This window comes from Panthera pardus, unplaced genomic scaffold, assembly GCF_024362965.1.
Source record: "Panthera pardus isolate Hobbes unplaced genomic scaffold, ASM2436296v1 HiC_scaffold_24, whole genome shotgun sequence".
In the NCBI taxonomy this organism is placed as follows: Eukaryota; Metazoa; Chordata; class Mammalia; order Carnivora; family Felidae; genus Panthera; species Panthera pardus.
This window is the reverse complement of record NW_026526810.1, coordinates 67,020,220-67,039,864: the sequence shown is the minus strand read 5'-3', so window position 1 is coordinate 67,039,864 and position 19,645 is coordinate 67,020,220. Positions and strand designations below refer to the sequence as shown.

At 53.4% G+C, this 19,645-nt stretch overlaps 4 protein-coding genes and 1 long non-coding RNA gene across 10 annotated transcripts; 2 read left to right on the top strand and 3 right to left on the bottom strand.

Moving 5' to 3' along the window:
• Positions 1-1,724: 1,724 nt before the first annotated feature.
• On the bottom strand, positions 1,725-8,345 carry LTB4R (leukotriene B4 receptor). 4 transcript variants are annotated; one of them, XM_019429311.2, is made up of 2 exons: positions 8,238-8,345; positions 1,725-3,011 (listed from the first exon to the last, which is right to left on the bottom strand). In XM_019429311.2, exon 2 carries the CDS (start codon positions 2,953-2,955, stop codon positions 1,957-1,959), a length of 999 nt encoding a protein of 332 aa, XP_019284856.1. In that variant the 5' UTR covers positions 2,956-3,011; positions 8,238-8,345; the 3' UTR covers positions 1,725-1,956. The 4 variants fall into 4 exon arrangements, with proteins under 4 accessions (XP_019284856.1, XP_019284857.1, XP_019284855.1 ...); XM_019429312.2 differs by having other exon boundaries at positions 8,242-8,334; XM_019429310.2 differs by lacking the exon at positions 8,238-8,345 and adding an exon at positions 3,609-6,398.
• LTB4R2 (leukotriene B4 receptor 2) lies at positions 6,515-8,345 on the bottom strand. Of its 2 annotated transcripts, none has more exons than XM_019429306.2 (2): positions 8,238-8,345; positions 6,515-7,892 (listed from the first exon to the last, which is right to left on the bottom strand). In XM_019429306.2, the coding sequence occupies exon 2, from the start codon at positions 7,883-7,885 to the stop codon at positions 6,809-6,811; it is 1,077 nt and encodes a 358-aa protein (XP_019284851.2). In that variant the 5' UTR covers positions 7,886-7,892; positions 8,238-8,345; the 3' UTR covers positions 6,515-6,808. The 2 variants fall into 2 exon arrangements, with proteins under 2 accessions (XP_019284851.2, XP_019284852.2); XM_019429307.2 differs by having other exon boundaries at positions 8,242-8,344.
• A 2,472-nt stretch (positions 8,346-10,817) lies between these two features.
• Positions 10,818-13,649, top strand: CIDEB (cell death inducing DFFA like effector b). Its single transcript, XM_019429315.2, has 5 exons — positions 10,818-11,020; positions 11,318-11,462; positions 12,306-12,455; positions 12,708-12,898; positions 13,066-13,649. The coding sequence occupies exons 1-5, from the start codon at positions 10,980-10,982 to the stop codon at positions 13,202-13,204; spliced, it is 666 nt and encodes a 221-aa protein (XP_019284860.2). The 5' UTR covers positions 10,818-10,979; the 3' UTR covers positions 13,205-13,649.
• Positions 13,627-19,554, bottom strand: NOP9 (NOP9 nucleolar protein). Of its 2 annotated transcripts, none has more exons than XM_019429299.2 (10): positions 18,750-19,554; positions 18,081-18,539; positions 17,220-17,330; positions 16,835-16,976; positions 16,526-16,718; positions 15,699-15,839; positions 15,185-15,310; positions 14,793-15,029; positions 14,475-14,580; positions 13,627-13,899 (listed from the first exon to the last, which is right to left on the bottom strand). In XM_019429299.2, the coding sequence occupies exons 1-10, from the start codon at positions 18,982-18,984 to the stop codon at positions 13,742-13,744; spliced, it is 1,908 nt and encodes a 635-aa protein (XP_019284844.2). In that variant the 5' UTR covers positions 18,985-19,554; the 3' UTR covers positions 13,627-13,741. The 2 variants fall into 2 exon arrangements, with proteins under 2 accessions (XP_019284844.2, XP_019284845.2); XM_019429300.2 differs by having other exon boundaries at positions 18,734-18,844.
• LOC128772996 (uncharacterized) lies at positions 14,489-17,707 on the top strand. The gene is made up of 2 exons (XR_008417162.1): positions 14,489-14,599; positions 16,796-17,707. It is a non-coding gene; the product is annotated as an uncharacterized LOC128772996 (long non-coding RNA).
• Positions 19,555-19,645: the final 91 nt, after the last annotated feature.

The following is a 19,645-nucleotide window of genomic DNA, read 5'->3' as shown; positions in this document are numbered from 1 at the left end:
AGCATGGATGAAAGGCTTAGGAGATGATCTATCAGGTCCCTCCCTGTTTCAGCTGCTGTTGTCAAGTTGGTGCATACTTTCCAGCCAAGACCTGTAGACAGTTTTGGGATTCTCTTGTTCATAGATCCCTCAAATGCCCTCTTGCTTCCTTCTGCATCCTTCTGTGCAGATGCTGATACTATGTAGGTCTTGAAGCATCCAAGGTTCACGCCTACCTCCTATTTGTCGTAGACTCTGGGTCTGGAGTTCTCTCTTGTCCAGCAAGAGAGAGGATGCAGAATTAAAATGTTAGAGAGGCTAATGTTGGGGAGGAGACAAGAGCCCTAAGTAAAGATCCTTGCTCCGTTTTTATTAGGATCAGAAGGCTTACAAACGTGATGGACGTGCACAAAGAGACAATGAAACCGTGAACATTAATTCATATGTGTGAGAGAAAAGGGGTTTTTGAGAATATGCGGTGTTAGGGTTTGGGTCAATACAAAACAAAATCCCAGAGCCGGGCAGATGGTTGTTTATGGCAGGCACAAGGCAACGTGTCTGTTTATCTTAGCTTGCCTGGAGGATAAGACAGAGCAGGCTACCTCAGGGTCAACAAGGCTCCTTTCTTTTGCTAATTAGCTCCGCTCCAGGCAACTTCGCCCTGCTGAGGTCTATAACCTTGTTTACTTGCTTACCTATTCTGGTCCTTCCCTCCTGTGAAAGCAGCTTTCTGCTATTGCACTATTTTGGGGCACTTCCGCCCTGATTGCCTAATGTTGGATGCTTTCATCCTGTGGCTTCCTATTCCTCTATGCCTTTGTTCTATACTGGGGGCGCTTTTGCCCTGTTTACCTAATCTTGGATGCTTTCTTCCTGTGACTTTGTTAACCCATAGGTGCAAGCTCAGGGAATTCCTAAGCTTATTCCCCACACATTTTTAGCAGTCTGTGGGAGGTATCTTGACACCCTAGATTTGTTACAGATACTGCACATTTTGGATTTTTGGTCTTTCTCCTAGTTGGTCTTTGTTTATGGGAGAGATTCAAAAAGTACTCCGCTGCCATTTCTGCTACCATCTTCCTAAAATGCTGTCAGGACAGAGCCAGTCCAAGGCTCTCTAAAACAGTCATCCCTAGGAAAGAATGACTCATCCCTCTCACTTACAGGAATCTTAATTTCCTAAGAATGATGACTGGCACAGAGGGCCCTCAGCCTCAACCTGCTTCTGAGTGTATTTTAGGGGCTGGCAGAATGTTAATGTCCAGAATTCCAGGGGCTAAGATCTGATGACTTGGTTCTTAAGTGAGGCCTCCTTGGGAGATGAGGGGAGGGGAGGCAGTGCCCTAGAACATTGCCCACTGAAAGGACAAAGCTGAGTGGCAGGAAGTTGGAGTCATGGTAACAGCGATACCTATCATAAGCTTCAGGGTAAAGGTCCCAGAGCTGTGCTGTTTTCTCAGCTCATCTGCTGATTCAGGGAGTCTGGCATGATAAGCCCACATGGGTGGCCTTCTTCCATCTGCTCCTTCAGGAGTCTGTAAGACCTGTGCTCTAAGTATGATGGGCAGGGCACCTGCCTCAGAATGGGGGAGGAGAGGGGATTCTGGTTTCTGTATCTTTGTGTCCCTTCCAAAACTGAAAAGCACAGGATGTGATGTGCCTCTCAACTGTTGAGAAGGATCCCCAGAAGAGCACCCAGCAGCAACCCTAATTCCCCATTATACACACACGCCCCACACACAGGGTTGACCCAATTTGAGGCTTCAGTTTTAATAGCAAAGCTGCCCCAGGCTTTCACTGGGCCCTCACCTGCCCCGCCCCTCCCTCCTCTTCTGCTCCACCCCACTGGCGTTCTCCTCCTAGGGGTACAGCACTGGGCCAGGCCAACGTGGGGGCATTCCGCCAGGAGGAAAGCCGACCTTCCACCAACAGCGGCAGCACCACCACCACCACCACCCAGACCTAGTTCAGTTCGCTTCACTGGAGAGGGTTGGAGACGGTGAGGCTCTCGGTGGTGCCATTCTCGGGAGTGGCGGGGGCGCCCCTCACCGTCTGGGCCAGGGTGCCCCCGCGGCGGGTGCTGGACGCCTCGGAGCCGGTGGCCTCCAACAGCTTGGCGACGAAGCCCACGCCGGCCGAGCGCAGCAGGCCACCGCCGGCGCACGCGTACAGCACGGGGTTCACGCTACTGCTCAGAAAGGCCAGCGCGATGAACACGTAGCGCGCCAGGAGCAGCCGGTTCTGCAACGGCCCCGCCTCCCCGCCGGCCAGCAACCGGCCCGCCTCGGCCAAGTTCACCACGTGGTAGGGCAGCCAGAAGGCGGCGAAGGTCAGGATGATGAGCGCCACCAGGCGGCCCGTGCGGCGGCTTCGGCGGAAGCGCCGGGCCTGCAGCCTGCGACCGATGTCGGAGTAGCTGGCCACCACCACCAGGAAGGGCAGCAGGAAGCCGGTGAGGGCCTCGAAGAGTAGATGGAAGGCGTTGAGTCGTTCGCTGGGGTACTTCAGGAAGCACACCAGGCTCCAGTTGTTCGGTGCCAAGGTCACCGTGCGGTACACGACGACGGGCGTGGCCAGCAGAAGGGACATCACCCAGATGCCTGCCAGTACCCACCAGGCAACGGCCTTGGTACGAAACTTCTGGGACACAAAGGGGAGGGCAACCGCCAGCGAGCGGTCCAGACTCATGGTCGTGATCAGCAGGACGCTGGCGTACATGCTGACTCCGCAGACATAGTGAAACAGGCGGCAGGCAGCCAGTCCGAACACCCAGGTGCGTTGGGCCACGTTGTGGAGGAAAAAGGGGGCAGTAAGCAATACAGCCAAGTCGGCCAGGGCCAAGTTCAGCACCAACAAGGCAGTGACAGAGCGCTTCTGCATCTTTACCAGGATGCTCCACACCACAAAGCTGTTGCCGGGAAGCCCCACAACCAGTGCCACTGACAGGAGGATGATCGTCAGCAGAGCGATGAACATGACACCTAGTGAGGAGGTGCTGCAGAAGATGTAGCGTCCGGGGCCACTGCAAGGACCTGGAAGGTGAGGGTGAACACAGGCATGAGGGTGGGGGACCAAGGTTTCCCGACACCCTGGACACACCTAGCCTGAGTGCTCTAGCCGTCTCCAAATCAGCAGCATCAGTTGCACCTCTGCAATATACTGTCCTCACCACTGTCAACAGACCTGTCTTAAGGGGATCTGGCTGAGTAGAAACACTGATTTCCTAACTAGGCCCCGGGGCTCCTTCCTGCCCACAGACCCATTTGCAAAATACAGAGCAACAACAGCAGACCCTTTCTGCCTCCTTCTTTTCTGAAACCCAGAACCAAATGGCAGGGGCAGCAGGGTGGGGGGATGCTTTCCTTAACAAGGACACACCCTTCAAAAGGCTAGCTTCTCAGTAACCTGCCAGGCCCCGGGCCCCCTCAGTTCCAATGATTTCCACCAATCACCTCACTCTCTCCAGAGGTGCCCAGGGCCCACCAGGAATAACAGGGATGGGGAGGAGTTTGTGGATAGGAGACAGGAACAAATCCTCCCCAGTCAGGCTTTCTTTGGAAATTCCTTTGCCCTTTCGCTCATGGCTGTAACCTGCCCCACCACTACCTCCCTACTCCCAGGGTACTTACTTACAGACTTTGCCGTGTACTGGTTGGAAGCTGGTGCCAATCCCAAGGCCAGGGCAGAGTGGCGTAGCCTATTACCAGATCTGTCCCAGTTCCAGGGTCCTGGCCCCAGGTCTCGGTGCTGTCAGCTACGTTGGCCAGAGAGGAAGTACCAAGAAGCAGAGGAGGGGGAAGACACATCTTCCTGAGGGTGGGGCTGAAACTCCTAGCCCTCCCTTCACTGGGGAGGGGGGAGGGATGGTCTTTGTGTTCCAGAAGAGCCTAGCAGGGAGGAGGACTCCTCAGGGGTGGGACCAGATGAGAAGAGCCCAAGAAGGTGCAGGGAGAGGAAAGAGGGGTGAGGGGAGTGAGTAGGCTGGGGTGTGGCCTCAGATGCAGGTCTAGACTGGAGAACTGCCCTGGGTCATACAGGAGAAGGAGGGAAGGAAGCTGGAGAAGGGAAATGGGCTCAGATTGAGAGGCCAGAATGTTGGATATCTTTACATGTCATGTAAATAATATCATGTAATAATTTTTAGATTAATAGGAAGTGAGCAACAACTAACAGTCTTGGGAGGCATCAAGACTTGGCAGAGAGACAAAGGAGAGATGCCACCTCCCTGGGAACTTCCTGTCCTCCAGGAAGATGTGGCTAGGTTATGGCTTTGGGTTTAGGTAACATCAGGACTTGAAGAGGACAGCACTCTGTCCTTGGCTTGGGTTCAAGCCACAAGCAGAGTTGGGGGATGGGGCTCTTCCAGAACCCCCTATCCCTTCCCTCATGTAAAAAGATTGGTTCAATTCTTCTTCTTGGCAGAAGCCAAAGTCCAAAGGACCTCCTTTGTATTACACAGAATGCCAATTTCTTCCCCTTCCCCAACCATTTCCCTTGTGCTTGGCCGTGTGACTACCCTGCCACATGAATTTGGATTGAAGATCTGGGCGCTGGGCAAGGAGGTCAGCACCACCTCTTTCCTACCTTCTCATAGTTGGCTGTCCAGTCCCACCTCAGACACACAGAGAAAGTGGAGGCTGAGCATAGGGAGAGGAAGTAGGGGCAGTGATGCGTTATGCTTGCCCTGCCAGGAGGGGAAACCAGGAATGTACAGGGAGGAACAGCCCCAAGAATGGTCACTCTTCGGGGCGCCTGGGTGGCTTGGTCGGTTGAGCATCCGACTTCGGCTCAGGTCATGATCTCCCAGTTTGTGGGTTCTAGCCCTGCGTCGGGCTCTGTGCTGACGGCTCAGAGCCTGGAGCCTGCTTTGGATTCCGTGTCTCCCTCTCTCTCTGCCCCTTCCCCGCTCATGCTCTGTCTCTCTCTATCTCTCAAAAATGAATAAACGTTAAAAAAAAATATTGTTAATAAAAAAAAAAAGAATGGTCACTCTTCTCCCTTCCTGGAAGGAGTGCAGTCTCTCCCTTTGACCTCTTCTGCAGGGACTGAGAACTGAAAAGTCTTTCCTTCAATCTGACCATGAGCCTTTCTGCTTCCCTTCCAACTCTGTCACTTCCCAGGAAAGATGCACTTTGGTCCATCTTTGGTGGTCACTGAGGTCCTTTACCTTCTCTGCTTTGAGAAGGGCCAGTGCAGAGCTGACCCAGTAGCTGTGAGACAGAGGATGTGATGCAAAGAAATGGGCTGAAACCACAGCAGGAAGGCAGAGTTGAGGAAGGGCTTTCTGACCACAGAGGTTGTAAGACAGGGACTATGGAAGGGAGGAAGTTAGGGAGCTTCTGCCCTGACACATGAGAACAGGAAGGAGTTCCCGCTGTCAGTGTTGGAGGATGCAAGTTCTGGCCCAGAGCTCAGGGGTCAACCAGAGGCCCCTCCTGACAGAAACTGGGTTGTCTTCACCTCCTCTCCCAAACTGCTCCCCACTTCCATGTCTCTCAACAGCCTTTCTTCCTCCACCCCAGGCTAGATACTCTAAGCATACTTCCTGCCCCCCAGATCCAGAGCTCCACCCTGCCCCAGTTTGGGTGCCCCTGGCGTGACCCTGCAGACTGAATTTCCTTTACTCTTTCTTGGCCTCTGTCTGAGTGATGTGAACAGTCACTAAAGCAGAACCTGGGATGGTGGTCCGGGTGAGCACTCAGGTCACCAGCCATCTAGGTTTGCCAGGGACTGAGGATTGGGACAAGAAACTGTTGGTGCTGAAACTGGGAAAGTCTTGGGCAAACGGGGATGTTAGTCACCCTTGCGACCACATGTGTGTGCATGTGGACGTCCTCTGAACTCCATCCTACATCCTCAAACTCAAAAGCATCAGGATTCAGAACAGTTTGGGGACCTAGCGATAGAGAGATTCCAAAAGATGGGGGCCAAGGGGTATGGGGGGCAGTGAGCAACAGCTAGCAGTCTTGGGAGGAGTCAAGACTTGGCAGAGAGAAAAAGGAGACCAAGGAGAGATGTCACCTCCCTGAGAACTTCCTGTCCTCCAGTCATTCATACAGTCCCTGTACCCCTCGCCCCAAGCCCCAAATGTCCCCTGGGTGAGCCTGTGCCTGCTCCTGGGCTCCTTTTTGAGTCAGGTGATCTTTGGGGGGAAGAGTTGGATTCAGAGAGGAAGACAGGGCTCCCAGCCTCCCTCCCCACACTGCACCAACCACAAGACAGGAAAACTTTCCTTTCTAACCCCACACATTGTCTTTCCCCTTCCAGAGCTGGCTTTTTCTCCACTCAACTCTTTCAGACCCCAGAAAGTGGCTCCCATCCCCATTTTCTCATTCAAGCCCCCATACCTTTCCTTCCTCTTTCTCCCTTTATTTCCGGAGCGGTCTATGGCTTGGCTGGAGGGAACCAGGCCACCCAGACTCGGGAGGACAAGTCAAGATGCCACTGAAGGCTGGCAGCACCCAGCCTTGGACTGACCCAGCAGAGAACCAGGTGGCTTCAGTACAACTCAGGCATAATGAACTACCAGTGTGGGCATGCTTAACCCATGATGTAATGCCCCCCTCCTCAGTGTATTTCACAGTAGCTATTGGCAACAAGTAAGCAGTTCTGGCACGTGGGCCCATGACGACCTGCAGGCACACAATATTCACTAACAAGGACCACCACCACTTGCAATCCCTCAGTTTGGAGGAACCTGGGCCTGCCCAGAAAGATCCAAACTGTGGCCAGAGAAGGCTCCCCAAACGCTCCAGTTGTTCCCTGAGTTCTGGGGGAGGGACAACGGAAGGGGATAGGGAAGAGCAGGCCGGGTTGGTAGGGTTTGGTGTCAAGGGTCCCATCCCTGACTGTCCTTCTCCACCCCGCCCCCAGGGTCTCCATCGCCCCGGCCCTGCCCCACCACTTTGAGCCGAGGGGTAGTTCGGAGCTCCATGGTCCCCTCCCTAGAGCGGCCCCCGCTTCGGGCCTCTCCAGAGCCCTCAAAGAGTCTTGTAAGGAAGCGGGGACCTGCCCGGGGCAGCAGATCCCCTGCGGTGAAGACGTAGAGCACCGGGTTGACGCTGGAGCTGAAGAAGGCCAAAGCTGTAGTTCCAGCTCTCGCTGCCTGGCCCGCCCCGCCCAGCCTGGCCAAGGCCCCTTCCGGGGGAGCCAGCGCGGCGACCACCTGCAGAATGTTGACCACGTGGTAGGGCGCCCAGAGCAAGCCGAAGGCGAGCACGATGGCGCTCACCAGCCGGCCCACCCGCGTCCTGCGCCGCCCGGCGCCCCAGCGGGCGCCCCGCAGCCGCGCCAGCGTCAAGCCGTAGCAGCCGAGCACCAGCCCGAAAGGAAGCACGAAGGCGGTCAGCGTCTCCAGGCTCAGGTGGGCCGCGGCGTGGGCCGGCGACGGGTGGCACAGCTGGCACACGCGGTCTCCCCACAGGTGGCGGTAGACGGCGGCCGGGGCGGCGAGCAGCAGAGCGGCCAGCCAGACGGCCAGCAGCAAGCGGCGGGCCAGGGCCGGACTGCGCAGCCGGGGCGCCAGGAAAGGGCGGGTGACGGCGAGGCAGCGCTGCAGGCTGAGCAGGCTGGTGAGCAGGACGCTGGCGTACATGCTGAGCGCGCACACGTAGTACACCGCCTTGCAGCCCGCCTGGCCCAGCGGCCACGCCTGCCCCGCCAGGAAGGTCGCGAAGAGAGGCGTGAGCAGCAGCACCGCGCCGTCGGCCAGCGCCAGGTGCAGCACCAGCGTGGCCGCCAGCGGTCGCCCCCTTGCGGGCCGCCAGCCCGCCAAGCTCCACACTACGAAGCCATTGCCCGGCAGTCCCAGCAGCGCCGCCAGCAGCAGGAAGGCCGTGCCTGTGACCCGAGAGGCCTTCCAGCTCAGCAGCGTCTCGTTCCCCGGGGGTCGGTAACAGGCCAGCATTCTGTGCCTACCGGGAGATGGAAAAGGCCATGGAGGGCATTTAGGGGGTGGGGCAAAAGCCCGGGGTACCCCTCATGCCAGGTGAGAAGGGACTGCGTTTCCTCCCACTTTCCTCTCTTCTAAGAGCCTTGACTGACTTCCTGACCTACCCTGGCCCCTACTCAATCACTACTTCTTGGAACCCAAATCCCCTGCTGTCAGTCAGCCGACCTCCCCAGTCCTGACTCCCAGGCTGCCAGTACCTCCACCTCTACCCCTTTAGCTGGGCTTCTTCTCTGTCCAGCCCCCATTCCTTATACCTTAGGGCAAAATGAGTGGTGGGAAGTAAAGGTGCATGCGCAGATCTACTTACCCACCTGGGAGCTAGTAGGATCAGACCCACGAGGGGGCTGAAGAAGCTGAAAGGCACAGCAGCAGTGAGTGAGGTGGCTACTCCTGTCCTCTGCCAGTTAGATTTGCAGTGTGAGACTAGGAATAGGGAGGGACGAGGTGGAGTTCTTCTCAGGCCTTTCCTGGGGCTCCTCCCGCACTCTACCCTTTCCCATAACTAACAGGTCCAGGCATGTGAGAGGCTGCTTCCCTAGGAAACAGGACTATCTGCAGGTATACAGATAAGGTTCCCTGATCGTGTAGGTGAGTAGGGACACTACAAGATCCTGGGTCCTGCATCTGTCCTCATCCCTCGGGCAGTCCTGGCCCCAGTTGTTGGGACAGTTGTCACCACGTGCTCAGGCTTCCCTGGCCTACACTCAGCAGAGAAGGTGACCCAAACTACTCATTCCCCCAACTGCTCTATCTTGACCTATTTCCTGACTTCTGATCCTGCTGAGCCCTCTTTTTCTTCAGCCTGCTACCTACTCCTCTTGATGAGGTTTTGGGGTTATAGGGGTGATGTCCAGAGCCGACGGCCAAGAAAGAATTCTTGAAGATGTCCTTGGTACAAAAAGGTGACTTTATTAAAGCACAGGAACAGAACCCGTGGGCAGGAAGAGCAGTTTATAAGTGTGAGGGGGTGATCCTTTATATACTGTGGAGCTGAAGGAGGTAAAGTCAAGAGGAAGTTTCTTGAAGGGATTTCCATATGCTAAAGAGGAGTTACAGATTGTTGGGGGCCTAGCTATTGCCAAGCTAGGGCTGTTTTGCCCTCTAGCAAAGTATTATCATTAAGACAGTAGGGAGCTCCTGGAGACTGGGCTATTGATGAGATTGCCCTTTTCTTGTAATTTACTAAGATATTTGTAAACTGATGGAGACTCAGGTCCTGTGATCTCTATCAGTTTAACCATTGTTTTCTGTTCTTATCTTTGTTCTTGCACAGCTAGGAGTGCCTGAGGAATATCACACATATCCCACCTGGGGGCAGGGGAGTTGTTAGTTTGTGCTCTGCCTTTAGCTTGCCTAATGCACCCACATCACTCTCATCTCTTACCTTATGCCCTGCTCCATTCTTTCTACTCCCAGGGCTCTCAAAGGGCTACCAATGACAGCTTTCAGTCACAGTGCTGAGTTCTGGGGGATGCATTGGAGGTACAAGGGACTTATCAGCTCTTTGAGGAATCATAACACATAACCACAAAGAGACCATCCTACGGAGCTACGAGATAAGAAGATAGGAAAGGATGCATTGGTAGAGACATACTGAAAAGGAGCCTTCTCTGGGTGAAGAGATCAGGCAAAGCCTGGAAATGCAGAAATTTGAGGGGGATCTAGTACACTGATAAAGTTGAGCTAAGGCAAAAGACCCCTCCAGTTACCAGCTAGAGCTGGGCACTCCTTGGGAGCCAGGACACCAGTATTGTCTCAGTTTGGGTTACTTCCAAAGCACAGCCTGAATTAGCATGGGTACAGGTAATTCTGCATCTGGAAAGTCAGCTCAGGAAGTAGAAGTGAGGGAGCAGGGGAGGAGAGGGAAAAAGAGAGCCAAATAAGTGTGTTATTGAGTCTCTTCAGTAAGGATTAGGAAGCTCTCAGAATTACACAGAATGCCTTCCAGAAAGACAGAAGACTGGGGCACTGATGCCCAGCTTGCCTTCTTCACTGTTTGAGGGCTGTGCTAGAGGCATTATACACACTTGCAGCCTATACGTGTCAGGAGGCTGAGTGGGCTGCCGCAGCCTCAAACACCTAGGCAGGAAAGCAGAGATTTACACTCATGTGAGGGGTTCAGTCTTAGTGAGAGTCTGAGCTTCCATACAACTATCCACAACTATAGCTGAAATCAGAGATGGAACTCAGGGCACCCAAAGCTAGTCTTGATGCCATCAAAAGGCAACCCCCTTCCCCTTCACATCTCCTTCACGCCCATTCAGTGGCCAAAAGAGAAAGGTGAGAGAGAAAGTGACTAATGCAGTGTAGCTGAAGTGAGCAGTTCTGGAGATTGAAGCCAGAGAAATGTTGAGCCGACCCCTCCCCTAGACGGAGGAAGAAGCAGGAAAGCAGGAAGGCCAGGGTCCCAGACAGGATCCTGGTGATCCTGCATCCAGGGAGCAGGATCCATCCTCTCCTCACACACCACCCTGGCACACTGTCTCACCCTTCATTTCCTCCAAGCTCTGCCCATGATCCCACCTGCAGCCTGGCTTCCCCTTTCCTAATGCTGCAGTTTATGGCTTTCACAGTAGGTGGCAGCAAGTACAGTGCAAATCATGTATAACGCAGCTTCTCTAGGGTTGGGAGCCAGGAACTATTCCTAGAAATTCTCTCCATAGAAAGAAAAACACCAGAGACCACATTCCATCCTTACATAGTTCCCATTTATCCTCAGCACACACTGCCATCAGACAGACAGACACACACACACACACACACGCACGCACGCACAAAAGCCTCATGACTTTTGCGGGCAACTCTGGGCCTCAATCTCTCCTCCACTATCCCATCTAGGCCCCTCCTTCTCTCCCTCCCCTTGGACTTTGCCCTTCTTACTGGCCAGGCAGGGGGGACCAGAGTCCGGGTTGACTCATCTCCCACCTTACTGGAGCTGAGATCCCAGCTGTGTAGCTGAAAACACCACCATTTCAGCCCCAGCACAGCAGAGAACCACACAGCCCAGAACTCAGTGGGAGAGGCAACTCCCCTGCTCCTTCCCTCCACCATGGAGTACCTCTCAGCCCTGAACCCCAGCGGCCTGCTCAGGTGATTTTTTAACCCTCCTTTCTACCCTCCAACTCTGAGGATAGGGCATGGCAACAAAATTCCATTCAGCTCCCAGGAGACTCTGATACTCACTGCTTCTCTTTCCTGCCCCCACTTTCCACAACGGGCTTGTCCAGCTATGGAACCACCACTCACCACCTCCACTCCATGGTCTCTCCCTAGGCTACTCTGATCTGCAAATCTAGATCCCTCCTTAACTCCCCAGGCACCCCACCCCATCATCCCTACTGCATTCACCAAACTCCTCACTTCTTGACCTTTCTTCCCAACTACCAGGTCAGTATCCAGTATGAGCTCTGAGTTTGGCAGGAAAGTCTGGACTTCAGCTCCACCACCCCAGCGACCTTTCCGTGTCTGTGATCACAAGCGAACCACCCGGAAAGGTTTGACAGCTGCCACCCGCCAGGAACTGCTAGACAAGGTAAGTGAGCCAAATCCCTAAGTTCCTACTGCAGGGGCTAGAGAAGACTGAGAACTTACAGTGAGTGAGCAGAAAGGCTGAGGTTAGTTACATGGCTGCTCCTCCCTCTGGGGGCTAAAGGGGGAGGGGGGGCGGCGTGGTTCAGCCCAATGACCAACGCTGTATTTAGGTTATTTCTTTTCCAGGGGGTAGGAGGAGGAATAGCTAGGGAGGGTTGGGGGAATGGCATTCAGAAGTCAGTATGGAATGGTGATTCATATGACAAGTCAAGTTCAAGTCCAGATCCTACCACTTGCTAGTGTCACACTGTAGGAAGTTGTTCAACCTATCAAAACTTTAGTTTCTTGACCTACAAAAAGGGAATAATGTTACACCTTTCTCCTAGGGTTGTGGAAAGGAGTCAAAGAGGACATGTATGTAAAGTCTACATAGATACCTGGCACTAGTGAAGACTCAAAAAGGCTAAGGGTCATTGTTACTGAAAACAGTTCTCTGAGAGTGGGGGACAGTGAGGTAAGACACTGGAGAGAAGACAGAAGGATGGACCTCAAGAGAACCTGACTAGTTTTTCAATTCCAAACCACTAGGATTGGCTCAGAGGGTAACAGGGAAAGAGGACAATGACAGAGGAGCAACTAGGTTAAAAAAAAGTCAGCCCTTAGCGAGGGTCCCCCAGCAACTAAGCACCAAGAGCTGGAGCCATTTGAAGAAGGGCAGTTTCCCAGGAAGTAGAGTTGGGGTGTCAACCAGCATCCAGAGCCAACCAGTAGATATGGGGCAGCTGGAGAGGGAGGGGCATGGATAAGCCCTGCCCCTTCCCTCCTGCTTCCTGTGGCTGGGCAGGCACTGGAGGCCCTGCTGCTGAGTGGAATGCTAACACTGGTGCTGGAGGAGGATGGGACGGCCGTGGAGAGTGAGGACTTCTTCCAGCTTTTGGAGGATGACACGTGCCTGATGGTGCTGGAGTATGGGCAGAGCTGGACCCCCAACAGGGTGAGAGGCCCATAGTGGGGCTTGCTGTAGGCCACCAATCCTTTATATCTCTCCCAAGCTTCTCTAGCCCAACCGTGATCTTGGGGGCAGAGACACTGGGAGAGGTAAGGGGTTGCCAAGGACACCATTCAGGGGACAAAGAGTCCGGGCAAGGGTGGGTCTGACCCAGTGCTGGTGGGGAACTGTGTGCCCAGTGCACACCGTGGGTGTCAGGGTGTGAAGGTGCGTGGCACTGATGAGTGTACCCTACAGAGTGGGGTGCTGTCATACGGCCTGGGCCGGGAGAAGCCCAAGCACAGCAAGGACATCGCCCGTATCACCTTTGATGTATACAAGCAAAACCCTCGAGACCTCTTTGGCAGCCTCAATATCAAAGCCACATTCTATGGGCTCTACTCCATGAGTTGTGACTTTCAAGGACTCGGCCCAAAGAAAGTACTCAGGTCAGAGACCAATATATCGTATTTCCTCATCCCCTTACAGTTGCAGTGCCCTTAATTCCTTCTTCTATACTCCCCTATCCATAATCTCTCCCTTGTGGAAAACCCCCTCTATAGCCTCCTCCCACGTTCCCCCACCCATCCGACTTCATCTTGTCTCTGCCCTTCAGGGAGCTCCTCCGTTGGACCTCTGCACTGCTGCAAGGGCTGGGCCATATGTTGCTGGGAATTTCCTCCAGCCTTCGCCATTTAATAGAAGGGGCCGAACAATGGCATTGGCAGCGGCAGGGTCGCCTTCATCCCTACTGAGAAGGGGCTCCAAGCTGCTTTCTGCCCCTAGATTCATTCCAAGAGACACACTGTGAGGATTGTGACAGCATCAGCTTTGGAGATCTGAAGACAGTGCAGATTAGGTAACTCACCTGATTTTCCCAATGCCTTCTGACCCCATTGTGACAGGCCCCATCAGCATAACGCCTTACACCCCTAGCCTATACCCTTTCCTGAAGAATGCTGTCCCTTCCTAGCCATCTTTCCAGCATCCCACTTACCCGGAAAGGCCACAAGCCTGTCCCCAAGTATCTTGACCCCACCCTGATCATTGCTACATCTAGATTCCTTGCAACTCCTCCTGTCCCTAAGCTTCCTAGTGCACTGAATTCAGCCCTTTCTGATTTTACCTTGAGATCTCTATTTCTTTATACCCTTTTCCCCAAAATAACAAAAGCATGTCCAATAAAAATATAAAAATGTTTATTAATAAGACTTTTGATTCCAACTTAAACTAAGAAGCGGGACAGATACTCCCGCTACCCTCCCCATCACCCAGTCCCAGGTCCAAAGGCCTCAGTCTTTAAGTATTGAGTTCAAAGCCCTCCTCCGCTTGGCCACTGCCCCCTGCTGCTGTTCCCAAGCCTCTCGGCGCTTCAGGAAAGTAGTCAGGGCCACATTTCGAGCCACATGGTGGCCAAAAGGGTCTCTTATCAGCTCCTGGTTCCGCTCCCCTGCAAAGGGAATCACTCATGTTCAGTATCATCATGCAGTCACCCCCCGTGCTCAAAGCGACACTCCCTGGGTGAAGGTCCCTCCATTTTCCCTGGGCCCTGGGTTGGCCTCAGGGATAATACCTCAGTCTCCAAAGAACGGAAGCCAGGAGAGGGCAGGAGCACAGGGCTGCATAATCAGCAGAGGAAAGGAGGGCAGACTGCTAAGAACCCATGGTCAACACCACCCTTTTGGTTTTTTTTTGTTTTTTTTTTTCAACGTTTTTTATTTATTTTTGGGACAGAGAGAGACAGAGCATGAACGGGGGAGGGGCAGAGAGAGAGGGAGACACAGAATCGGAAACAGGCTCCAGGCTCCGAGCCATCAGCCCAGAGCCTGACGCGGGGCTCGAACTCACGGACCGCGAGATCGTGACCTGGCTGAAGTCGGACGCTTAACCGACTGCGCCACCCAGGCGCCCCAACACCACCCTTTTGAACTGAAGTCTCTGCTGTATTTAAGTCCCCTCCCCAGCCACTCAGCCATCTGGAGTGAGGGAAGTTTAGAAAGGTTAGAGAGAGGTGCAGGTACTCACCTAGCTCGGCAGCAATTTCCTTCCGGGCCCCCAAGGTTGCTCCACTCCAGATGGCATCTAGCACTCGGCTGCCATGACGACTACAAGCCAGAGCCACGTATTGTCCCTGCAGTGAAACAAGCAAGGTAGGTCCCTCTAGGGCATTCCACAAAAGTGCACTGGGGAGGGGAACGGGGAAGTGAAGTTTCAGAAGTTTATGGGCTGAGTCAAAAGAGTCTGGGAACGATATATCCTCTCTGATTCTGAAGGACAGTCTCAGGGCAAGCTCATGTTCTCTTAAATGGATGTTGGTGGGGGAATCAAAGCAGAAACCAGAACCTTTAGGGTCTTAAGCACACGGCGACGCTGCTTGCGCGTCACGGAGGGGCTGGTCAGGACAGCATCAAGCACGTGGGAGCCAGCAGGGTTCTGGGCGAGAGTCAGAAGTTGTGGTCCTGTCAAGGCACCAAGACTTCGAAGTACGATACCAGGGCTAGAGAAGTGCAGCAGATGCTGAAGTAGAAGAGACCCAAGGACTGTCACTTCCCCCAGAGCCCTGGCTGTGGCCATTTCCACCTGGTAGGATAGAAACAGGGATTTAGGAGGCAGCCACCAAAGTGCCACCCCCACCTGGATGAAGCCAGAGATCCCCACACCCTCACCACAAGGGTGAAGGACTTTTTAAACCCTGGCCCCAATTAGTCAATGACTTGGCCCCTCTCCTACCTCACCTGGTGCTCTGCGGGCACTGCCCCTTCCTCCTCTGCCAGTCTATAGTATACCTCATAAGCCGTCAAAGTGGCAAAGAGAGGCACACAAGCCACTTGCCGGGAAGGGGGCTCCGCACAGTGGAATGCCTAGAGGAGAAGACAAAACATGATGAATCGGAGAGCTACCTCATCCCTAACCCCAACTCTCTAGACAGAGGAAAGCATTCAGGAGATGTGAGAATGTAAGCTGCATAAGGGCAGGATCTCATCTGCCTTGCTGTATCTCCAGCCCCTATACACATAACAGGGGTTGAATAAACATTTATTCCTTAAATAAACTGCTCTCTTAGTTCTGGGAGACAATTTTCATTCCAAGGCTATGTGATGGGTTTGGCCTCATTTCTCCCTGGATCTGTGAACTCCCTGGATATTAGACCTCTTGAGTCCAGAGATATAACCACTGAAGATGAGAGAGGTCCTAACAGGTGGAATTTGAACTGAGGGCATAAACAGGTTGGGGGCAACACCTACTCACCTCCAACAACAGCTGCAGGACCCGGGCTTGGTGGGCCCCAACTCTGCGGCAGGCCCCCACCAGGGCAATGACCACCCCCGGGTGACCCTGAGCCAGCACAGCTTCCAGGGCAGGGCTCAGCTCCTCAAACACGGGGGACAGCTGAGGGGAGACACAGAATGAGGAATCTTTGGCATTCTGTAACAGTGGACTGAATTATTCAGAGAAATCTTCCTGCTGAAAACAACTAGAAGTGCTAGATAAGCACGGCCAATATCAGAATTTGGGTTTGGCCAGATAAAGTCTAGGACAAGGGGGCAGTCTTAGAGGTGCGGCCTCACATGAGGGAAGCAGCAATACTTTAAATGGCCACACTCTCAAGATAAGGGGATACTGGAATTAAATCTGCCCTTTTAGGGGCGCCTAGCTATCTCCGTCAGCAGAGCACACAGCTCTTGATCTTGGGTTGTGAGTTCAAGCCCCACATTTGGTGTAGAGATTACTTAAAAATAAAATCTTAAAAAAAAAATCTACCCTTCTACCCCAACTCCCAACTCTGTATTGCTACAGATAGTTGACCACAAACACGGGTCATGGAACCTCAAGCTGCATATTTGGATTAAGCCAGTCGCCTGCTGGTATTGGAACCCGAGAAGCCAAAACAAATCCTTTCTGAGAAGGCACTTTCGTCATAAGCTCTGAGTAACCCCTAGGAATAACTTCAAGGGGAATGGCCAGCACACACTCAGAGATGCAGAGACAGGCACACAATAAAATAAGGCACAATGAACAAAAACTAGCAGAAATAACAGAGCACAGAAACAGATCTGGCCCCACTCTCAACTCACCAACTCAGCGGTAGTAACAGCATCCAGTAAACGCTGCAAAGGGAAGTTGGCAATGGGGTGTGCAGCCAGGGTCTGCAGCTGCCCTTGGAAGTGATCCTCAAAGAGGCTCTGGAGCCTCGGGGGCTCCAACACCAGCAGCACTTGCTCCAGGAGTCTGGAGCTCGTCTGATCCCGCAGAAATAGCAGTAGGGGGCTAGGGACAAGGAGAAGGTGATCAAGCAGCCTTTACTGCATCTAAAATACCCATATCACTTCATTCACTTCACACAGCCTCATCAACTTTGGTGGACCCTGAGGCCTAGACCATACCTGCCATCTGCTGAGGAATTGCGGCTACTCAGATAGCCAATCACAGCATTGCAGAGCTGAGCACAAAACTGGGGCAGTTTGCGGTGTAAGATTTGTAAGGCCACTTGAAGGCAGAAGCTGGAGATCTTGTCAGTGATAAATACTGAGGGAAAGGGCAGAAAAAATAAAAGCAGCTCTTCCAAAATCCAGACAACCTGTACAACCTCAAACCTCAAGCAAAAGATATCAGGGACTTTGGATGTAAAAGCTCTATACAGAGTCTTTGCAATATCAAACCCGATCAGATTTGAAAAGGAATAAGACTGATCGAAGTAAGGGCCTCAGATGATGACAGTTCACCTCTAGAAAAGCAGGTCCTAGACCCTCCTCCTTTTTCCCTCCTTACCAGCAATGTCCTTCAGAAAGCAGGAGCTCAGGTCCTGAAGGCGATTCAAGAAGGTTTCAGGGACCTCAAAATCAGATGGCTTACCTTCCCGAGTTGGGGCCCTTTGGGCTTCTGAAAGAAGACCAAGAACACGTGCAGTGCTGGGATCACAAACTACCATCCAGGAGGGAGAATAATCCCATAGATGAGCAAGGATTCAGCTTGGAGATGCAGAACACATATGAATACCTCTTCTCATCTGGATGACTAAACAGAGACTATGTTTCTGTTTTAATTTTTCTAAGAAATTTCAACAGCGCCCCAGTGGTCCGTAGAAGATAGGCCAAACTCTCAGGACTTCAAGGCCTCATCTAAACTCTCTAACCTTATTTCCTACAGTTTTTCAAACTGTAGGTCGCTGCCTACAAATGCATCATAAAATCACTTTAGTGGATCTTAACCAGCAATTTTTCAATAGAATAGAATAGAATAAAACAGAAAAGAAAATATCAGAATGGGTTGTATATATATTATCTTCTCAAAGTTCTGCTTGAGTCCAATATATGTATACATACACAGACGCATGTTCAGTGATGTTTAAAACAAAAAAAATCTGTGAGTTGTGGTTTAAAAAAATTTGACACACATTCCTCATGAATCACCTCTCACCCCTGGCCTATTCTACTAGCTGTCCCCCAAACACACCTATGCATCCTCACGTCTGGGCCTCTGTGTGCACTAATCTTTGGCCTGTTAAGTCTTGTCCTAATTTCTCTGCTAATTCTTTAAGGTCAGCAAGAATTACTCTTCTGCTTACTCTCTTCTACTGGACTTCCTAAACTCTCCTCTCCTCTACATCCACTTCCCTCTTGTAATACTTACCAGGTGACTGAGAGCCACGGTGCCTGGTTCTCTCAGACTCCAGAAGAGTCCCTCCCAACACCTGTAGCAGAGTTCTGACCACGAAGCTGCCATGTGTGTCTCCACAGTAGAAAAGAAAATCATCACACACCTCGGAGGCTAGTCCCAAAACCAGCTCCTCCAGAGTCTCCAAGGGACCATCCTTGCCATCCTCCTCCTCTTCCACGTCCTCCTCCTCTTTCTCTGCAGGGCTCCCCAGCAATCGAGGCAGCTGCAGCAAAGCACTTTGCAATACATGCACCCCGCATCGATGACAGGCCACAAAGCGGAAGTTGGAGCGCAAAGTAGCCCATACTCGACACAGCGGTTTCAGGGGACTAAATCCCAGCAGTTCCTGCATAATCTCACTGCCAGTCCTGTTTGTGGCCAAGGCTAGGGCCTCAGCTTCCACTTCCTTCAAAACATTGTGCACCATCAGTTCTGAACAGACAAGAAAAATATTTCAGAGACTAAGAGGAGGATGGTTATGTTCCATTAGTTAACTAAAGGAGGGAGAGGGGAGCAATGAAGAGGATATGGGAGACATAGACTAAGTCCCTATGCCCTGGGAACCCATGAAAATTCTCCTGCCTATCCCAGAACTTATGCCCAGCGAATCCCACTTTTAGTCTCACCCTGAAGTCTCCCCACCTCGTTCTTCTCCGGTCTCAGGAGCCTCTTTCAGGGCTGACAGCGCCTGGCGGAAATACCCCAGAGCTTCGTGGCTCAGGTGAGGGTGCGCGTCTTGGGCTGGCTCCGAGCTTCTGTCCGGAGGCCGCTGGCGGCCTGGTGGGGGGCGCCCCGACCCCTTGGCCCCGCGCCCCCGTTTGTCACCAGCTGGAAACCGGCGCCCAGCCTTGTGGAGGGAGCGCGGACCCAGTCCCATGAGTGCTGAAGGCCGTGTCCGTCCGCGAAAGCGTCTCCAGTCGCAGAGGAACGTCACGCACGTAGGAGCGTGCCGGGTCCGGACCGAGTTTAGGAAGGCCGGCGTGCTCGGCGCGCAGCATATACGTCACGGTATTGGCGACAGCCCCTAGCCGGGTGACTGTGTGTGTTCCCAGGTCGCCCCGCCTCCAGTCGCCAGTCCTGGCCCCAGCACCGCCTCCCGTGCTCTCTGACCCTCTCCTCCAAACCCTCCGCTGATCCCGGACGGGAAGGCGGGCTGGCACCCCAGCCTCACACTCTGATCCAGTTGCAGTCACCTGGTCCCGCCCCCGCAGCCAGAATCGAAGTCCTAGAGTCCAAGGACTTTGCCGGCTAGACGGCGCCGGGACTGCAGGAGCGCAGGTAAAGGGCGCGAGCTCCCTCCTGCGTGCCCGGGCCCAGCTCTTACCCCCGACCCGGAAGCCGCCCCTCCGGGCTCAGCCCGCCAGGGCCACGCCAGAGGCCAGAGCTCTGGATAGCCCAGGACGCTGCGTGGACCCGCCGTTGAGGGGCTGCCGCGCTGAGCGCCCCCCACCCGGTCAGCCCCTTTCAGAGAGTCCTTATAGGTGGGTAGCCCTGGACAGTCCCACCGAGCCCCCTTATTTACTTCTTGGCCTGCCAAA